The following is a 17,500-nucleotide window of genomic DNA, read 5'->3' as shown; positions in this document are numbered from 1 at the left end:
TTTCTTCAATTTTCTGTGAATATCCGAATAATTATCGATCATTACGGATGAAACGAACGACTATAAGTATGAAAATATTATTTTAATTTTCCTTTATTTTTTCATTTCTCTTTTCTTTCTTACTTTCTTATTGTTTTTATTTTTTTTTTATTTTTTTTTTTTTTTTTGTAAATCAACTTTTACCACGTTACTTCCAGCATCCATGTAGTTAACTTTGCACCTGAGAATTTCAATTTTCGTTCATTTCTTTTTATTTAATAATTTTCTTTTTAATTTAATTTTATTTTTGTTTTTTATTTTTTTTTTTTTTTAATAATATTAACGTCAAAAATATAAATATATATATATATATATATATTTTTTTCTTTTCTTCGTTTCTTTTCAAATCAGTTTTTATCATCTTCAACGTAACAATTTTTAGAAATAGGCAATCACAATATTTCTTGTTCATTAATTCTTTTTCTTTTACCCTTTTATTACTTTATTTTTTTTTTTTTCAAATAATCATCATCATTATTATTATTATTTAATCTCAATAATAATATAAGGTAGTATGTTAGGTTGTTATCTTTGAATATCGAAGAAGAAATTAATTTAATATATCACGCACGAATGTTGGTCACGCTTCAGTCGATTCATCCGGATCTACATGGTATCATTGATAGGACGATCCGTAATAAAAGTAATATATATATATATATATATATATATATATATCTAATAAGTGATTATATGTGAAGACCAACGTGTATAGCGATGGTAACTCTAAGCGTTCACGGTTGCGCGCGTTAAAAGACGGTCGTCGAACCGAACAGCCGATACGAGTACGTTGACTTCCGTATGCTCGTAAAGTCGGCCGTAAGATTTGAATTCACGAATTATTCTATGTGAATGGTTGATCGGTTGACCGGAAAAATGGCAGCATTCGCTAGATTTAGATAAGGAGGGATGGGAAGGGACGGATAGAAATTCCATATTATTATAATAGAAGAATAGAAAAGAATTCTTTTCTTTAAATTTTAATTAAATTTTACTTTATGCGTGTGTGTGTGTATATATATATTTTTTTAAATATATAAATATACTATTGTTTTAATATAATATAATAATATATTAAAAAAATATTTTTAAATAAATATATACAAAAAATACATATATATATATATATATATATATATATATATATATATGCAATAGTAAATTTATTATTATACAGATATATTATTATAGGGCTGTTTTGTTAAATGGATTTATTTAAAAAAATATATTGAAATAAATATATATATATATATATATATATCATTTTGAAAATAAACAATAGTAATGCATGAATAAAAGTAAATCTTTTGTAAGTTGATAAATACAATTTAATTTTTATTTAATATTTTATTTATTTTTATATTTATTTTTATTTATTTTTTTTTTTTTTTTTTTATATTATCACATATTTAAATATATACCATTCTGAAAATAAATGAGATCAACGAGTGTATAGAACAATAAAAGAAAAAGAAAAGAAGGAATTAGAAATTGCTCAGAATTGTTTAAAATTTTTAAATTGAGTTTTTTTCTCTTGGCATGAGATCTATAGATCACGCGATCGAGGCACGTAATTGCATTGTTGTTATTCCGCTTAAAGAGTACGAAAATGATCTTTCTAATATCGAGATGAATAGAATTCGTAATTCTCCATTTCCTTTTTTCTTTTTTTTTTCTTCTACTTTTTTTTTTTTTTTTTTTTTTTTTTTTTTTTTCTTTTATTATCTCTACTCATAACACAATTATTGTCTTCCCTCTCGTTCGGTTTCTCTTTTATTCGAGCGTGACTTCGACTTCTCGTAACTGAGACCTCTCGATCTCGTTCGATTTTATCGAGATTTTTGTCCATCATTAATAAATAAATGATTCGTTTTTCGTTTCAATTAGAAAAAAAAAAAAAGAAAAAAGAATAAAAATTACATTACAAAACAAAACAAAAATATACGTGACGTGTTCTGGATTAAATTGTGAAATCCTAGAAGAAAGAGTAGTTAAAGATTTGTAAAAAAAAGAAAAAAAAAAGAAAAGAAAAGAAAAGAAAAGAAAATCGATTTTGATTGTTTTTCAAGTTAAAAACATAAAACATAAAATAGATAAAATTTCTATAATGTGTCTATGAAATTTTAATCCCTTTACGTCATCGTCTATGAACAACCAATCGCAATTTCGCGTAAACGCGCATTAATTCGAAATTTCAATTCTTTTTTATTTTAACATAAAATTATTTGTTTATATATTAAATATTTTAATCATTAAAATTTCAACATACGATCTTTAATTATTATAATCAATTTTGTAATATTTTTTTGAAATGATGTTCAATGTCTTACGTCTTATGTCTATGAACGTGTGAAATCTTTTAACACGCGAATGTATTTTATTTATCTCCTTTAAATTGACGCAATGAAAAGAATTTTTTCTCAAAGTATTCATATTTTTTTTTTTTTTTTTTTTTTTTTTTTTTTTTATATATATAAAGTAAGAAAAAATGTTAGAAGATAAAGATGAGTAGTTCAAGATGTATTACGTATTCGCAATCGTATTTTTTATTTTTTCGCATGTGCACATGAACGGGCATTATTCCCCCCTCTCCCCTCCCTCTCCCCCAAGCGCAACATGCATATGCAATTACTAATCTTATACTCGCGTATCTTGATATACGATATACCAGAGCTACTTTAATATACGCAAATTTCACAATTCATCATTTTACGATTAATTTATTTTATTCAATTACTTTTACGATTTACCTTTCTAATCATTTTATTTCGAATGAAAATAAATGTTTCCACGCAAAGCGATAAGGATAAATTGTAGTATTAATTATTTTATCGAAATAATTCAATCGCTTCTTCGTTTTTTTTTTTTTTTTCTTTTTTTTTGTTTTCCTCATTCGTGCTCCCATTGATACTAATTATTAAAATTATGTAATTTTATCTTAAAATCTATTTACACATATATGTATGTGTGTATGTGTGTATGCGTGCGTGCGTGCCTATGTGTGTGTGTGTGTGTGTGTGTGTGTGTTAATCGATTACAAAATCTTTCTTGTTTAACAGCTTAATGACAATACATATATATATTTGTGTGTGTGTGTGTGTATATATATATGTATATATGTATGTATATATACTTGGTTCGTTTCATATCGTAACCGTAAAAGATACGCGTGCCACGAAAAGATAACCTCGTATTCTATATATCCTTTAAAGGGCAAACGATCGAATGGCGGGTCTATTTAAATGCCCGTTGATATAATTTTCGCTCCAAATAATTCTAACGTCCGTTTTCAATCTTATTGAATTAATTTCGCAATCATTTTTCGCGAAGAATAAAAGGAAAATTATTTTCAAATCTCTCTCTGTTAAAAAAAAAAATTGAGGAAAATTCTTATTTTTTTCTTTTTATTTATTTATTTTTATTTACTTTTTTTTTTTTCATTCAAATTTCATTCGTTCATTCTCTTATACGTTCATTTTGTAAGAATTCATGTCGGAATTAAAAAGAAAGAAAAAAAAAAAAGAAACGAGAAACAATAATTTTAAAATATTCGATCGTTATTTATTTATTTATAAGTTAAAAGTTACGTTTGTAATTGAATGTGAGATTTTAAAAGGGAACTAATTTAAAAAAGATACAATAACAATAGGAAAAAAAAAGATATGAATTTTTTTCTTTTCTTTTCTCTCTTTTTTTTTTGAGAGTAATTTTCCCTTCTTCTCTCTCTCTCTCTTAATTTTTTTTTTTTTTGTTTTTTCTCCATTTGATCACATTCATTTATAATATTACACGTCGACTTCGTAAGATTTCATGTCAAATTAAAATTAAAATTAAAAGAAAAAGAAGAAAGAAAAAACAAAAAAGCAAAAATAAAAACAAAGCAAAAAGAAAAGGAAAGAAAAGAAGAGAGAAAGAAAAGAAAAGAGATAGATATTAATTTGTACATTATCAAGGATTATTAATTTCCTTTAATAAACGAGGTAGAGAAGTAGGTAGAGGTAGTAGAGGTAGAGGTAGAGGTAGAGGTAGAGGTAGAGGTAGATAGGTACTTACACGATTACCATTAGCGTTGTAGCTCGGATAATATTAGAAAAAAAAGAAAAAAAAAAAAAAAGAGAGAAAAAGAGAGAAAAAAAAATTTTGAAGGCGTTAAGAAAGGCCTTTGCCTGGCTTCGGGATCATTTAGCAAACGTCGAGCTCTTCGTAGGAGCACCGATGTGTTCTCTTGCGATGATTTTCGAAGTAATTATTATCGACCCACGTAACTCGGCGTATGCTTTACTAGAAAATTTCTCCTTCGTGCTTCGTAGATTAGAGATAGATGAAATAGACAGAGAGTGTGTGTATGTGTGTGAGAGAGAGAGAGAGAGAGAGAGAGAGAAAGAGAGAGAAGGTGATGTTTAGATACTTACAGACCGACGCTAATCGTTCCTCCTTCGAGCAATGCACCTCGTAACTTCTCGTGAGAGAAGATGAAAGAAAGAGAAGGAGAAAAAGAAAAAGAGAAAGAAAAAGACGAAGAAGAAGAAAAAGAAGAAGAACAAGAAGAAGGAACGTTAAGATAATATACGATGCGTTCCTACTATGTAATAACTGAGCGTTGTGCATCGTGATTTGTTTCAGAGGTGTGCAGCGGAGGTGAATTGCCAGAAGTAGAGATCATAAGTCTGCTGGAGGAACAGATTCCCAGGTATCGTCTACGGGCCGACACCCTTACGGAATTTCAAGGTTAGTGAACTTCTCTTTAGATTTGTCACGTATTATCTCCTTTTCATTTCATTTGATTTTTCATCAAATCTCATTTTATTTTTGTCTCGTTTCTTTTTACCTTTCGAATCAATTTTTCTCTCTCTCTCTCTCTCTCTCTCTCTCTTTCTCTCTTTTTTCTTTCCTTTTTTTTTTTTTTTTAATAGTTTTCAATTTTTATTTTAAAGAAAAAGAAAGAGAGAGAGAGAGAGAGAGAGAGAGAATAGATATCGGTCTATTTCAAGGTTAGCGAACTTCTTCGTGTTAACACGAATTAACTTTCATCCGATTTATTTTTTCTTTTAGTTAAATTTTTTTCTATTCTTTTATTTATTTGTTTATTTGTTTATCTTTTTTTAATTCTTATTAATAATAAAAAAAGAACAAAAAAAGAAAAAGAATAGATTTCACTCTACTCCAAGATCAGTGAACTTTTCTCTCTAACCAGGCATTAACTTTCATTTTATTTTATTTCAATATCTTTCTTTCTTTTCTTCGTCTGTTTTTGGTTCTTATTTACAAATAAAAATAAAAGAAAAAAACAAATTTCAATCATTTGTATGTAAAATTTAATATTAGATCTTTTCTATTCTTTTTTTTTTTCTTTTTTTTTTTTATTTATAAGTTTATAGTTTATTATAGTTATATCATAATATAATAGCTTGTATATCTAATATAGTATATAAAATGTAAAAAATACAATAAACTACAATATATATTTGATTTTTATATACTATCAAAAAAAAAAAAAACAAATTTGCAGTAGATATATAATGTATTTTAAATAATCGATAAGTATAAATAATAAGTTAAATATAAATATATATATATATTTTTTTTTTTATATTTCAAATATAATTCTACTTTTCTTTTCTTTTTTACGAGTTTATCTCTTCTATTATCTTTTAAAACGTACGTTAAGAGAAAAGGAAACAAGCAGAGAAAAATTTTTAATGAAAATATCTGAGGAAGTATTAATATTTGTATATATATATATATTTTTTTTTATTTTTTATTTTTTTTTAATTCGATTTCTCATTCTCGTGAAAGTTCTCGATGCATTAAAACCAAAAGAATTTTAATATATTTATCATCGAAATCTTTTAATATCAATCAACATTTTGTTCCTTCCTTTACATCATTTTTTTTTTTCAATACGACTTTCTCAGAACTTCGTAAGTTTTTTTTTTTTCTTATTTACGAGAACCTGTATACGAGAATAATTAGCGACGAGGTAAAAAATTTTCCATCTCAGCATGATCTCTAGACTCCCCACTGGAATATATGTATATGACCACTGTTTGCTTTTACACATGCTTTTAATGTCCAAAGAGGTACTCTCGTAATAAGAACACGTTTTTAGTCTTTTGACGAAGAGACTAAGAAAGGATTTGAAAATCTTAAATATTCCATTTTTTTTTCTTACTTTTTTCGTTTCCTTTTTTCTTTTTCTTTTTCTTTTTAAGTCGACTCACAGTCTCGTTCACAAACAGTCAAACAAACGAGTTCGTGTTTCGCAAGGTCTCTTCGAATATAAAGCTCTTCAAGGACGCGCGTGTTATCAAAGGCTAATTTTTTAACGACGAATGAAAAGATATAAATAGACGAAGAAAATTTAAGACACATAGATAAAAAAAAGAAATAAATAAATAAATAAATGAATTGAACAAAGAATAAGAAAAATTTCCCAATTTCTATATCCTAGAAGTTAATTTTCAGCCCTCTGGATTATTATCTATATTTCTCGGTGTCTTAACAACAAAGGTCGTTATCTTCATGATATAATTAAAACATAAATTGGATAGGCGTCGTTGAAGATTAATGAAAGAGTCGGGAGCTTTGTCGATCACTATAATTTGTATTCATTATTTTTCTGCTTTACAAGCAATAATTTTTTTTTCATTTTTCTTTCTTCTTCTTCTTTCTTTTTGATTGCTTTCTTTCTTTTATTTTTTTTTTTTGTTTCTTTTTTCATTTATTATCCCGACTAATTTTAATCATATTTAAATCTCACTGTATTTGATATCTTGAGAGATATATTTCGATAATAATAATATTTATATGACAATAATAAACTTCGTATGTAATATATTAGCATAATTTTATATTCTAATAGAATATTATGTCGCGGAAAAAATGATTCTGAGAAAAATAATATTAAATTCTTTTTTTATTTTATTTAATCCATATATATATATATATATATATATATATATATAAAAAATATTCAAATTCCTATATTTAATGGTTTCAACTTATAACACTTTAAATGATTCACCCTGTATACGTATATACAAACACGTATTTAAGATATTTTATTGTTAAAAATTAAAAGAAATTTTTGCACAATTTTTTTTAATAATACTTTAATTTATTCGATCGAGGTATTGCTTGGTATTATTTTCATTTTTTTTGTTTTTTTATTTTATTTTGTTTATATTATATTTTTTTTCGGTTCTTTTTTTTTATTTTCTTTTATTTTTTTATTTTGTTTTATTTTTTTTATCTTCAATGAACCAAAGCAACCGTATTATCCTTCACCAGGTGCCAACACCGATCGAATTACGAGTCGCCTAACTAATTAGATTGTATGGCCCGGATATATGGGACACCATGAGAGAAGCGTGACTAATCGTTTGCTTCTATAGTAAACTATGAGATCGTATCGCGTATCGAACCAATAAAATGAAGCTTTATAACAGGATAGGATATTGGACCGCACCTTTCTCTTTCTTGTATTTCTTAATTAAAAATACGAAAAATTTAACAAAAAGGAAAAAAAAAAGTAAGAAGAAAGAACCGAAAAATGACAAGAAATAAATTATTTTCAATGAATTAGGCGCATTTATTAAAGTTTAATAATAATAATAATAATAATAATAATAATAATAATAATTATAATAATAATAATAAAATAGAAAAAAACGAACAATTAGAAAAATTACTTGTTCGTAGAAAGTCACTTCCTGTGGTTAAAAGTCGTTATCTTCTTTTTTTCATTTATAAAGAACAAACTTCAACGAAACAAAAGGAAAGATAAAATAAATGAAACTAACTTTTTAAAAAAACAAAAATTATGACGAATTTGCCACAAAAAATTATAACAAATGATATAATATAGAAATTATTATATATTCGTCGGAAGTTACTTCTTGCCGTGTGAAAGCGGCCATTTTGTTAATTTTAATTAAAAGACACGAAGAAGGAAAAAAGAAATTGAAAAGATATGAATAAAAATGGAAAAAAACAAAAAATTTTTAAATATTCATACCCATTTATACTTTTATAAAATAACAAATTAATGAAATAAAAAAGATAGTTCACATGGTAAAAAAAAAAAAAAACGAAAAGGAAAAATAGGTTACTTTTTACGTTGCAAAAAAGTGGTGGCCATATTGTCGTTGTGCTCCAGATAAAACAACAGATTCATTCGTTTATGAAATACTACATGAATAAGCATGAATGCCTTTTTTTTTCTACTTCTTCTTCTTTTCCTATGTGTTTATAAACATAATCGAGAAACAGCATTGAAGCAGAAAGAGTCTCGGTAATTAAATGACTTTTAATTATTTTAATTATTTTTCTTTTTTTAGGTTACGAGAACGCGGATTGGTTCATTCCATCGCCGGCGCTAAAAACTGAGGACGTCGATTTGAAACTGTCGCCGGAACAAATCCGGGAAACTCTCAACTACTTCCGTGAGTACAAATTTATTTATTATTATTTTTTTAATTATGGTTATTATTATTATTATTATTTATTCATATTCAATTTGTTTATTTACTTTTTTAATATTACTTTTTTATTTTCTCTTAACGAGAAGAAGAAAATTTCGAACGAAGTGGAGAGAGGCACAAACGATGAGATTCCAGTCTCGATTATCGTAAAAAAAAAAAAAAAAAAAATAATAATAATAATAATAATAATAACAATAATTTTATCCACAATTTAAAAAAACATTTATATATGCAGATTTTTTCGTTTTTCTCTTTTTTTTAAATATTTTTTTTTGGTATTTTTTTTCATGCAAAATAGAACAAATATTGAGTTGATCGAAGAGGCTGGAACTATATATATATATATAAAACAACATTTTTTTACGATGAATTTGAAAAAAAAAATTAATTCTGGTTAACAACATAGGTACAATTTTTATATAGGTACAATTTTTATTCATTTAAAAATTTTCAATTACGATTGTCATGAGGATACACATAAATTAAAAAGAAATGTGCGCAACTATTTCTTTTGTTAATTTTTTTTTTTTTTTTGAATATTTTTTCTGCTTTTCTTCATGTTAATTAGATAAAAAATAAATTAATTAAAAGAAGAGGCTATGTTATATATGTATATATATATATATATATATATATATATATATATATATATATATATATATATATATATATATATGTAAAATTGATTTAAAATGAATTTTTATAAAAAAAAATTAATTCTTATGTAAACAATATTTTATTGTGTGTGTGTGTGTGTGTGTGTACATATATATAAACACATACATACACGCATAAATTTTTAATTATGATCAGTCATAAAGATTATAAAGATCGAAATAAATGATATACAATATGAATTTGTCCGATTAATAAATTTTAGGCGTAGAATATCGCGAATTAATACGATCAAAATAAATCATATTAGATCGAAGATAGATACTTATCTTATAATTGCTAGTGATTCTTATCGTTTACGTGACGTTATTTTATCGATCTTTCGTCTTTTATTATTATGTTTTTTTTCTCATCTTTCCTTATTTCTTTCTTATTTCTTTTCGATTAACGGGAAAAGATAAGATTTTTTTAGCAATGATAAGAAACTTTCGATCCTTATAACAAGTATTATTATTGAAATTTGTATTTTCTTATTAGACGTAAATAAATATTATTATTCGTAATTATAATTTATTAATATTTTTTAATAATTTCACTACTTATGCTCATGTATATATATATGTATATATAATTATGTGTACTAAATTATATAAATATATATATAATATTCTTTTTTTTTCTTTATTTGCGTTACATATTTTTGTGATGATAACGAGGCATTCTTCGAAAAAAAGAAGAAACAAAACAAAAAAAAAAAGAAAAAGAAAAGAAAACAATTTAATGCGATAAGAGAATGTACACACATCACGTGCGCACTCATATAATCTAACTAACAACAGGATAATCCATCATTCTCGATAGCAAGGTATTCGGTCGGCTTACAATAAGATATTTTTGTTACGACACGACACGTTTTCGATTATCGATATTTTTGCCTAAACTCTTTTATTAATGAATTTAATTAATGAAAAGAATTCGATATAATAAACAATCACTAAGTGCTTGAAAAAGAAAAAAAAGAAAATAAGGAAGAATAAAATAAAATAAAATAAAATAATTAAAAATAAAGAAAAAGGGAAAGAGAATTGAAAATTTAATTGTCGAGAAATATAATACGTCATCGTAATTTCATTGAGATATTTCATTGAGAAAGTTCAACGGGAATTTAAACTATCACTGCATTCTGTTCGTTCTTCTAATCTTATAAGAGACAAGTACGAGTTTCTCCGTTTGAAAGGTAAATCGTAACGAGTAAAACTAGTATCGACATTTTCTTTTTTTTTCTTCATTCCCCTTCCCCCTTTCCGGCTGTTTGTCGTCGACGATATATCTTGACCGATTCAATGTCGATGAATAAAAAAAAAAAAAAAAAGGAAAAAAGAAGTTAATGAAGTAATATAAAATAAATAAATAAATAAATAAATAAATAAATAAATAAATAAATAAATAAATAAATAAATAAATAAATAAATAAATAAATAAATAAATAAATAAATAAATAAATATATATATATATAAGATGAAAATAATTAAATTGATATATAAAGAATATACAAAATTATTAAAATAAAATCAAATGTAAAATTAAAACTGCAGGTATTAATTAGAAGCAGAAAAAAAAAATTAATAAAAATCAATATAGTTTTCAATGAATATTAAATTTTTTAAGAAACACTCGTATACTAAATAATAATCTAATTTATACAGCGAGAATATTTTAAATCATTTATCTAATAATATTCTCGTTTATACAATATAATTGTATAATTTGCTCTCTTACGTTGATATTATGACGTTTGAAAATGTACGAAGAATAGTTTACCAAGATGTGTATCTACTACCAGTCTATTTGTTAATTGGCGCATGAAAATTGCTGTCTATCTGTCTCTCTCTCTCTCTCTCTCTCTCTCTCTCTCTCTCTCTCTCTCTCTCTCTCTCTCTCTCTCTCTCTCTCTCTCTCTCTCTCTTTATGTGTCTCGTTTATCATCCGTTTCTTATCATCTATTTCTCATCTACATCCTTTTCAAATAATCACTTCTTACCCACAAAACTGAATAATTCAAATAAAACGATTAAATGTATGTATGTAAATACATTATACATTACGATCTTAAAATATATTTAAGAAAAGTTCAATTAGAAAAAAAAAAAAAAAGAAAAAAGAGGAAAAAAAAAGGACAAAGAACAAGATAAATGTCAATAGAATCCAGAGTGCTCTTTCAATTAAAATTATCGATTAATTGAATATTAATCGATTTCACGATACCAACAAAAAGAAATGCATTTCTTCGACCGTGAAGAGATTGAATATTTCTATTTAAACGACAGCTTTCAACTCTCGTGACTTTCTACGTATAATTATTAAATCTAAACGATCGAGCAATAAGTATAATAAAAGAAACAATGAAAATGAAAAGAAAAGAAAAATATTTATGTTTTTCTTTTCACACATTTAAGATAATGATTATGAACGAACAAACAAAAGGAAGAGAAAAAAAAAACACAAAGAATTATCAAAAATATAATATATAAATGATATAGATTAAGAAATAATTAAAAACGTGTATATATATCTAAGAAAATAATTTTTAAAAAATGTATATAGTATATATATATATACACACACACGTGTATATATATGTCAGATAAAATAATTAAAAACAAAAAAATATATATATTTAACAAAAATCCGATTAGAAGATAAAATCGACCTGTTCAAGAATTCGCGATAGCTAAACAATATCTCTCTGAAAAAATACATCCTTATATGTTTGTGTATTAATGATTCTAAAAAAACAGTTTTTATTTTTGAACAATGACACACTATATACATACATGTATATATAAACAAACATACATACAGAAATATACGTACGTATATACAAATATACACAATACGTACATGCTTAGTAAAAGAAAGAAAGAAAAAAAAAATAGAAAAGAAAAAGAAAAGAAAAAGAAAAGAAAAAAGAAAGTTTCTCCTCGTTGTCTTTCCACTTTGTTAAAACAATACACAATACGTCCGAGGGATCCGTGAATTGAAGTTAAAATGATAAGATCTTCATCGATCGACTAAATGGTTCGTTATTTAAATTTTCAATGTTTCTATTCTTGAGAATAGTTCCAGATAGAATATTAATACGTTGATGGGGTTACGGACACACATATATACACATATATACTTACATACGTACGTATGTATGCAAGTATATAAAACGAAACATTCAGGTTACTCGGTTCAAAGGTCATTCAGTAAGAGAGTTCATCTCGTTCGAGATCAACGAATTAGAAAGTATCTCGGTCCACTTGTTCGACCTCATGACCGTGCAAAATTTTTCATCGACTCCATCGCATATATTAAAAGAGAACATAATCAAAATTTCTATCGAGTTATATCATTTTTGTCAAATGCGAAGTTATCTTTCTTTCTATCTATCTTTCTTTCTTTCTTTTTTTTCTTTCTTTTATCTTATTACAATTTTATAAAGGAAAAGTATTATAATAAAAATTAGATTTATCGATTTTAATAACTTATCGAATGATTAAACTGGAATGCTCATTATAACGCCAACGTTGGCTTTATAATAAAATATTTAATCCTTAATCGACGTAATGCATAAATTATCACATTATTCTGAAATAAAAGTTCGTTCGTGAATTAACTTCGTCTCCTAAGATTTGCAATTCTTTTTCTTTTTTTTTTGTTTTCAAATTTTCTAACTCCAAAAATAAAAAAAAAGACAATATATGATCTTGTCTTCTTAAAAGGACAAATATGTTCATCGTCGATCCAACATAAAATATAAATTATTTCAATCGTTATTTTAAAGTATCATTTGTTTTCACGAATTAATATTATTCGCTAAGATACGTACGTATGCAAAATTTTGCGAAATTTTTTTTTTTTTTCTTTTTTTTTTTATATATATAAATTCTCAAAGCAAAGTTAAATGCACAATATCGTCTTTTTAAGAACATAGAAAGTGAGACGCATTATATACCAATTACATTTGCTGCACCATCATTCATTCCTTCTGATAAACGTCCGCATTCAACAAATAACTCTCGTCTTATCTGATTTCGTTTATTTTTGAAACTCGATAGATCTTAAAGCATCATAAAAAGCTAGATAACAGAAGATCAACGTAACATCTTCTAAGTAATTTTCTAATGTTAATACGTTCTAATATATATATCATATCCTTTTACTTCGATCTCTAAACATATTTTTAAGCGTTCGCTGTGTAAAGACTACCTTCACTTTGTTCGATATCGTAGAATGAAATAGTAGGCGCAGTAAAAGGGAAGAGAGACAGTAAAAGAAAAGAAAAGAAAAGAAAAAAGAGAGAAAAAGCAAGAGAAAAAAAAAACAAGAATATAAACCATAAAAAAAAAAAAAAAAAACAAAGAAGAAAGAAAGAAGGAAGAAAGGAAGTGAAGATCGTAAGAAATCGTAAAAATGTCTCCTAACTCTCACAACGAGAAAGATACAACACTTTCCTCGAATCGTTTTTTCCTTCCGTTCCTCTTCTTTTGCTTTTTTTTCCTTTTCTTTCCCCTTTCTTTCCTATCTTTTTTTTCTCTCTTGGAATACGTAATGGGGTGTAACTGGGCGTGATGATGTCGACGATGAAGATAGTGATGAGGGAGATAACAGGAAGATGGTACTGATGGTGGTGGTGGTGGATGGGAAGGGGGTAAATTAGACTGTGCGACGAAATTTCCCTTTTTAGCATTCACACGTGACCTTTCACCTTTCCTTTTTTTCTTCTCTCTCTCTCTCTCTCTCTCTCTCTCTCTCTCACTCTCTCTCTTTCTCTCTTTTTCTTTCTGTCTCTTTCTTTCTCCCACTCGATAGGAGAAGACTGACAAAACGGTGAAACTAACTGACTGACAAACTAACTAACTAACTAACTAACTAACTAACTAACTAACCAACCAACTTGCCGCATCGTTAATAATGGAGGACGAGAGAACAAAACAAACATTTCCTAGAGACATTTTTCACACGGCTTGCTTATTATCTCCGTTTCCTCCCTCCCTCTTTCCTTGTTGTTCCCTCGTCACCGTTACCATCTTCACCAACAGCCCCCTCCTCCTCCCCCATCCCCTCTACCAGCACCCCCTCGCTCTCGTTTTCTTTTTCATCTCTCTCACACGTGACTTTCCCCATTCATAGAACCGTTTTACATTGGGAAGAAAAGAGTTAAACGTAGCATCGTAAACATCAACCGGGACTGGCTGTCATCTCTCTCTCTCTCTCTGTCTCTATCTATCTATCCATCCATCTATCTCTGTCCTTCTCTCTCAGGTTCTTTTTTTTCGTTCTTTTTTTTTCTTTTTTTTTTCCTTTTTTTCTTCTTTTTTCTTCTCTTTTTTTTTTGTTTTTCTTTTTTTTTTCATCTTCTACTTTTTTATCTTTCCTTCCAATCCCGTTTCCACGGTAATCTACATTTAACAGTAAGTCAAATCTAATTTTAATATCACATGCACAACTGTTGTATTTACCAAGCCCCTCAGGCTTGGTTTGTTAACGGTAAAAAGTCTAGGGAAGAAAATGTCTTATACGTAATTAGATTCGAAAGTTTATTCTTATGGAGGAAGGGGGGGAGAGAGAGAGAGAGAAAGAGAGAAGGAGAGAAAGAGAGGGTGACATTTATGGTCGATAATAAACGTGCAATTTGTTTCAAGGCTAACCTTACTTAACATTGTTACGATTAAATGCAATTTTATCGTGTTCTTTTTTTTTTTCTTTTTTTTTTATAAGATTTATTTCTTGTATACTTCTACATAATCTACGTAATTCTAGGTAAATATGAACATACGTATGTATCTGTCTAACTACAGATCATTTTTATATTTCATTTGAATGATTGAACCTATCACCATTTTGTGTCCCTTATTTTGAAAAACGAAGATAATACCTTTTTAAACATTTCATACTTTAATCAGGGCCTTCTAGGATCCTATTATTGATAGGAAAGTAGATGAACAACGAAAATATTGGATTCACCGATGAACAATGATGGAATATTCATTATTTTATATGAAATTAAAGAATGTTAGCATTTTCTTTTTTTTTTTTTTATCGTAAAATTATTTTATTAGAAAATGTTGTTCTTTTTATTTTCATTTTTTGCTTTGCATTTTTCTTTTTTAATTATTTTCTTTTTTTTTTTTTTCTTGAGATTTATTATTGGCCGACCCAATATTAATCATGTTCGATCATAAATGTTCTATATTCGATCGAAGTGTACGATTAAACTGCCAATTTCTTTTTTCCTTTCTTTTTTTTACGTTTTTACAACTAAATACGATTATCGTCAAGTAGACATAATTATTTATTTGTTTATTTATTTTGTTTTTATATCTTTTTATTTCCTTTTCATTTATTTTATTTTTAATTTATTTATTTTTCTTTTCTTTTCTTTTTCTTTTTCTTTTTTCTTTTTTTTTTTTTGCATTACCAACAAACATCCTCTTATACAATATACATACATATGTATATACATGTACATTATTAAGTCACGATTTGAAATATTCGTACGATAGAAATGTATTTCCGTAATTTTTACTGTGTATGAATATTTAATAACCATCACTATATCTATACAGAAATAATTTTTAATACTCTTATATTCTCTGTTAAGTGTTGAGTTAATGACCGTTGACGGCCATGTTCTTCCATGTATAAAGAAAGAAAAACAGAAAAAAAAGAAAAAAAAAAATAGGAAATCAAAAACAGTGTCATAATCCGTATAATTTGATACTTAATTAGATCCTACGATCGACGCCATTTTCCTTTCGTTATTTAAGGAATATGCATATGAACAATGAATATATATATATACATATATATATATATATATTTACACACACTTTACCCACGGGTATTAAGCATCGTCGTGAGAATGATGGTTCTCCATTGAAAAAGTTTGCCGGTTTTGATACAAAGAGCACGGCTTTCTCACATAGGGGGCCACCATGTAACGGATCGAAAGTAACTCGCGTTATTGCATTCCGCGAGTTCGTAGTAGAAAGAAATAGGAGTGAGGGATGGATGTGCCTTCTCTCATATTCTCAAACTTCACAACAATAATAATTGGCCTCACTCATCTCGTCGAGTTCATATTATCATTCGTATTATATAAGTTAATCCATTGGATATTCAATATTTCTCAAATCAAATTTCAATTGGATATTGCAAATCAAATATTTCAACAAAATCGTGATTCTTTAGATTTTATAATAAAAAATATAATCGAACTTTAACGAAATTAAATAATTTTTTTTTTTTTTTTTTCTTTCTTTTTTTTTTTATATGTACATATGCACTCACTGATACAAGATCGTGATTTAGTTGAAACTTTGGAAATGCATTGTTATACTTAATCACGATTTTAAATAACAATCGTATGCGTTTGATTTTGACGCATTCTCAAAGTATTTAACATTGATACTGGAAATAATCAATTGTAATTTATTATAAGATTCTATGTTACGTTCAAATTTTCTCCTGTAATAAAATAAGATCTGGGCAGATTCTAATATTTTTGCATAAACATATAATCTCCGAACAGGGATCAGTTATATCAGACATTTGAGTTGTCTGGAATTCTTACAATTTATGTGAAAGGGTAATTTTCTGTAATGTAAATGTACGATTTGTGGTCGAAACAAAATCGAAACTCGCGTAGATCGAAACACTCGTGTAGATACTCGATCAATTTTGATAAACGCGGTATTTCGAATTATTAATTTTTTTGTGCGTTATTTTTATAAATATTTTTTTTTCCGAATTGATTTGATTTGATTTGTTTTACAAAAAAGGATTGAATTCGATGTGAAGCAAAATCTGTAATGGTCGAGTACCATAACGTCATTAGTTTTGATTATAGTTCGGAATAAATAATTATGTATAAAATCAAAAGGAACGTGCAATCTCTTCGCATCTTCCAATAATGTTTTTCACTCGATCCATTTCCGCATTGACGTTGTACTCTATGTATGTATATATGTAAGTAAATATACACATGTAAAAAAATCTACATGTTCTTTGGAACTTCCTCTCTTTCTCCGGTATCGTTTGCAATTTACAAATATTTTCTTTTCTTTTTTTTTTTTTCAAATTCGTCTCTCTTTAATAACCAACCCATAAATTGTATCTTGTAAATGATCTTTTTACAAGCTCAAACGATTTCTTTACAGTCTTTACAAGCAAACGATTTCTTTCTTTGGTATTTATTGAATCAATATTTTATTATGAAATATCAGTTATCACCAATTGATGGAAAAACTTTCAATATTTTAACAAATATAATAATAAATATTAATAAATATTTATAATGAATATTTAATGAACA

The 17,500-nt window shown here is 26.5% G+C and overlaps 1 protein-coding gene and 1 long non-coding RNA gene across 4 annotated transcripts in view; both read left to right on the top strand.

The window, feature by feature from the left end:
* Positions 1 to 4,555, top strand: part of LOC124422903 — a 4,975-nt gene extending 420 nt beyond the window's left edge. The window contains exons 1-2 of the long non-coding RNA XR_006941941.1: positions 1 to 66; positions 4,454 to 4,555. The exon at positions 1 to 66 is cut by the window's left edge and continues 420 nt beyond it. This is a non-coding gene — a long non-coding RNA (uncharacterized LOC124422903). The remainder of the gene's footprint in view (positions 67 to 4,453) is intronic.
* LOC124422901 (trafficking kinesin-binding protein milt) overlaps positions 1 to 17,500 on the top strand; it is a 70,330-nt gene that overhangs the window by 17,026 nt on the left and 35,804 nt on the right. For all 3 annotated transcript variants that reach the window (XM_046959883.1, XM_046959887.1, XM_046959888.1), the window contains 2 exons: positions 4,663 to 4,767; positions 8,379 to 8,483. In XM_046959883.1, the coding sequence (XP_046815839.1) occupies positions 4,663 to 4,767; positions 8,379 to 8,483 (210 nt within the window). The remainder of the gene's footprint in view (positions 1 to 4,662; positions 4,768 to 8,378; positions 8,484 to 17,500) is intronic.

The sequence above is a fragment of the Vespa crabro genome, chromosome 3 (genome assembly GCF_910589235.1).
Source record: "Vespa crabro chromosome 3, iyVesCrab1.2, whole genome shotgun sequence".
NCBI lineage: Eukaryota > Metazoa > Arthropoda > Insecta > Hymenoptera > Vespidae > Vespa > Vespa crabro.
Note: the sequence above shows the minus strand (reverse complement) of the source record. Positions and strands in the feature narration are given on the sequence as shown.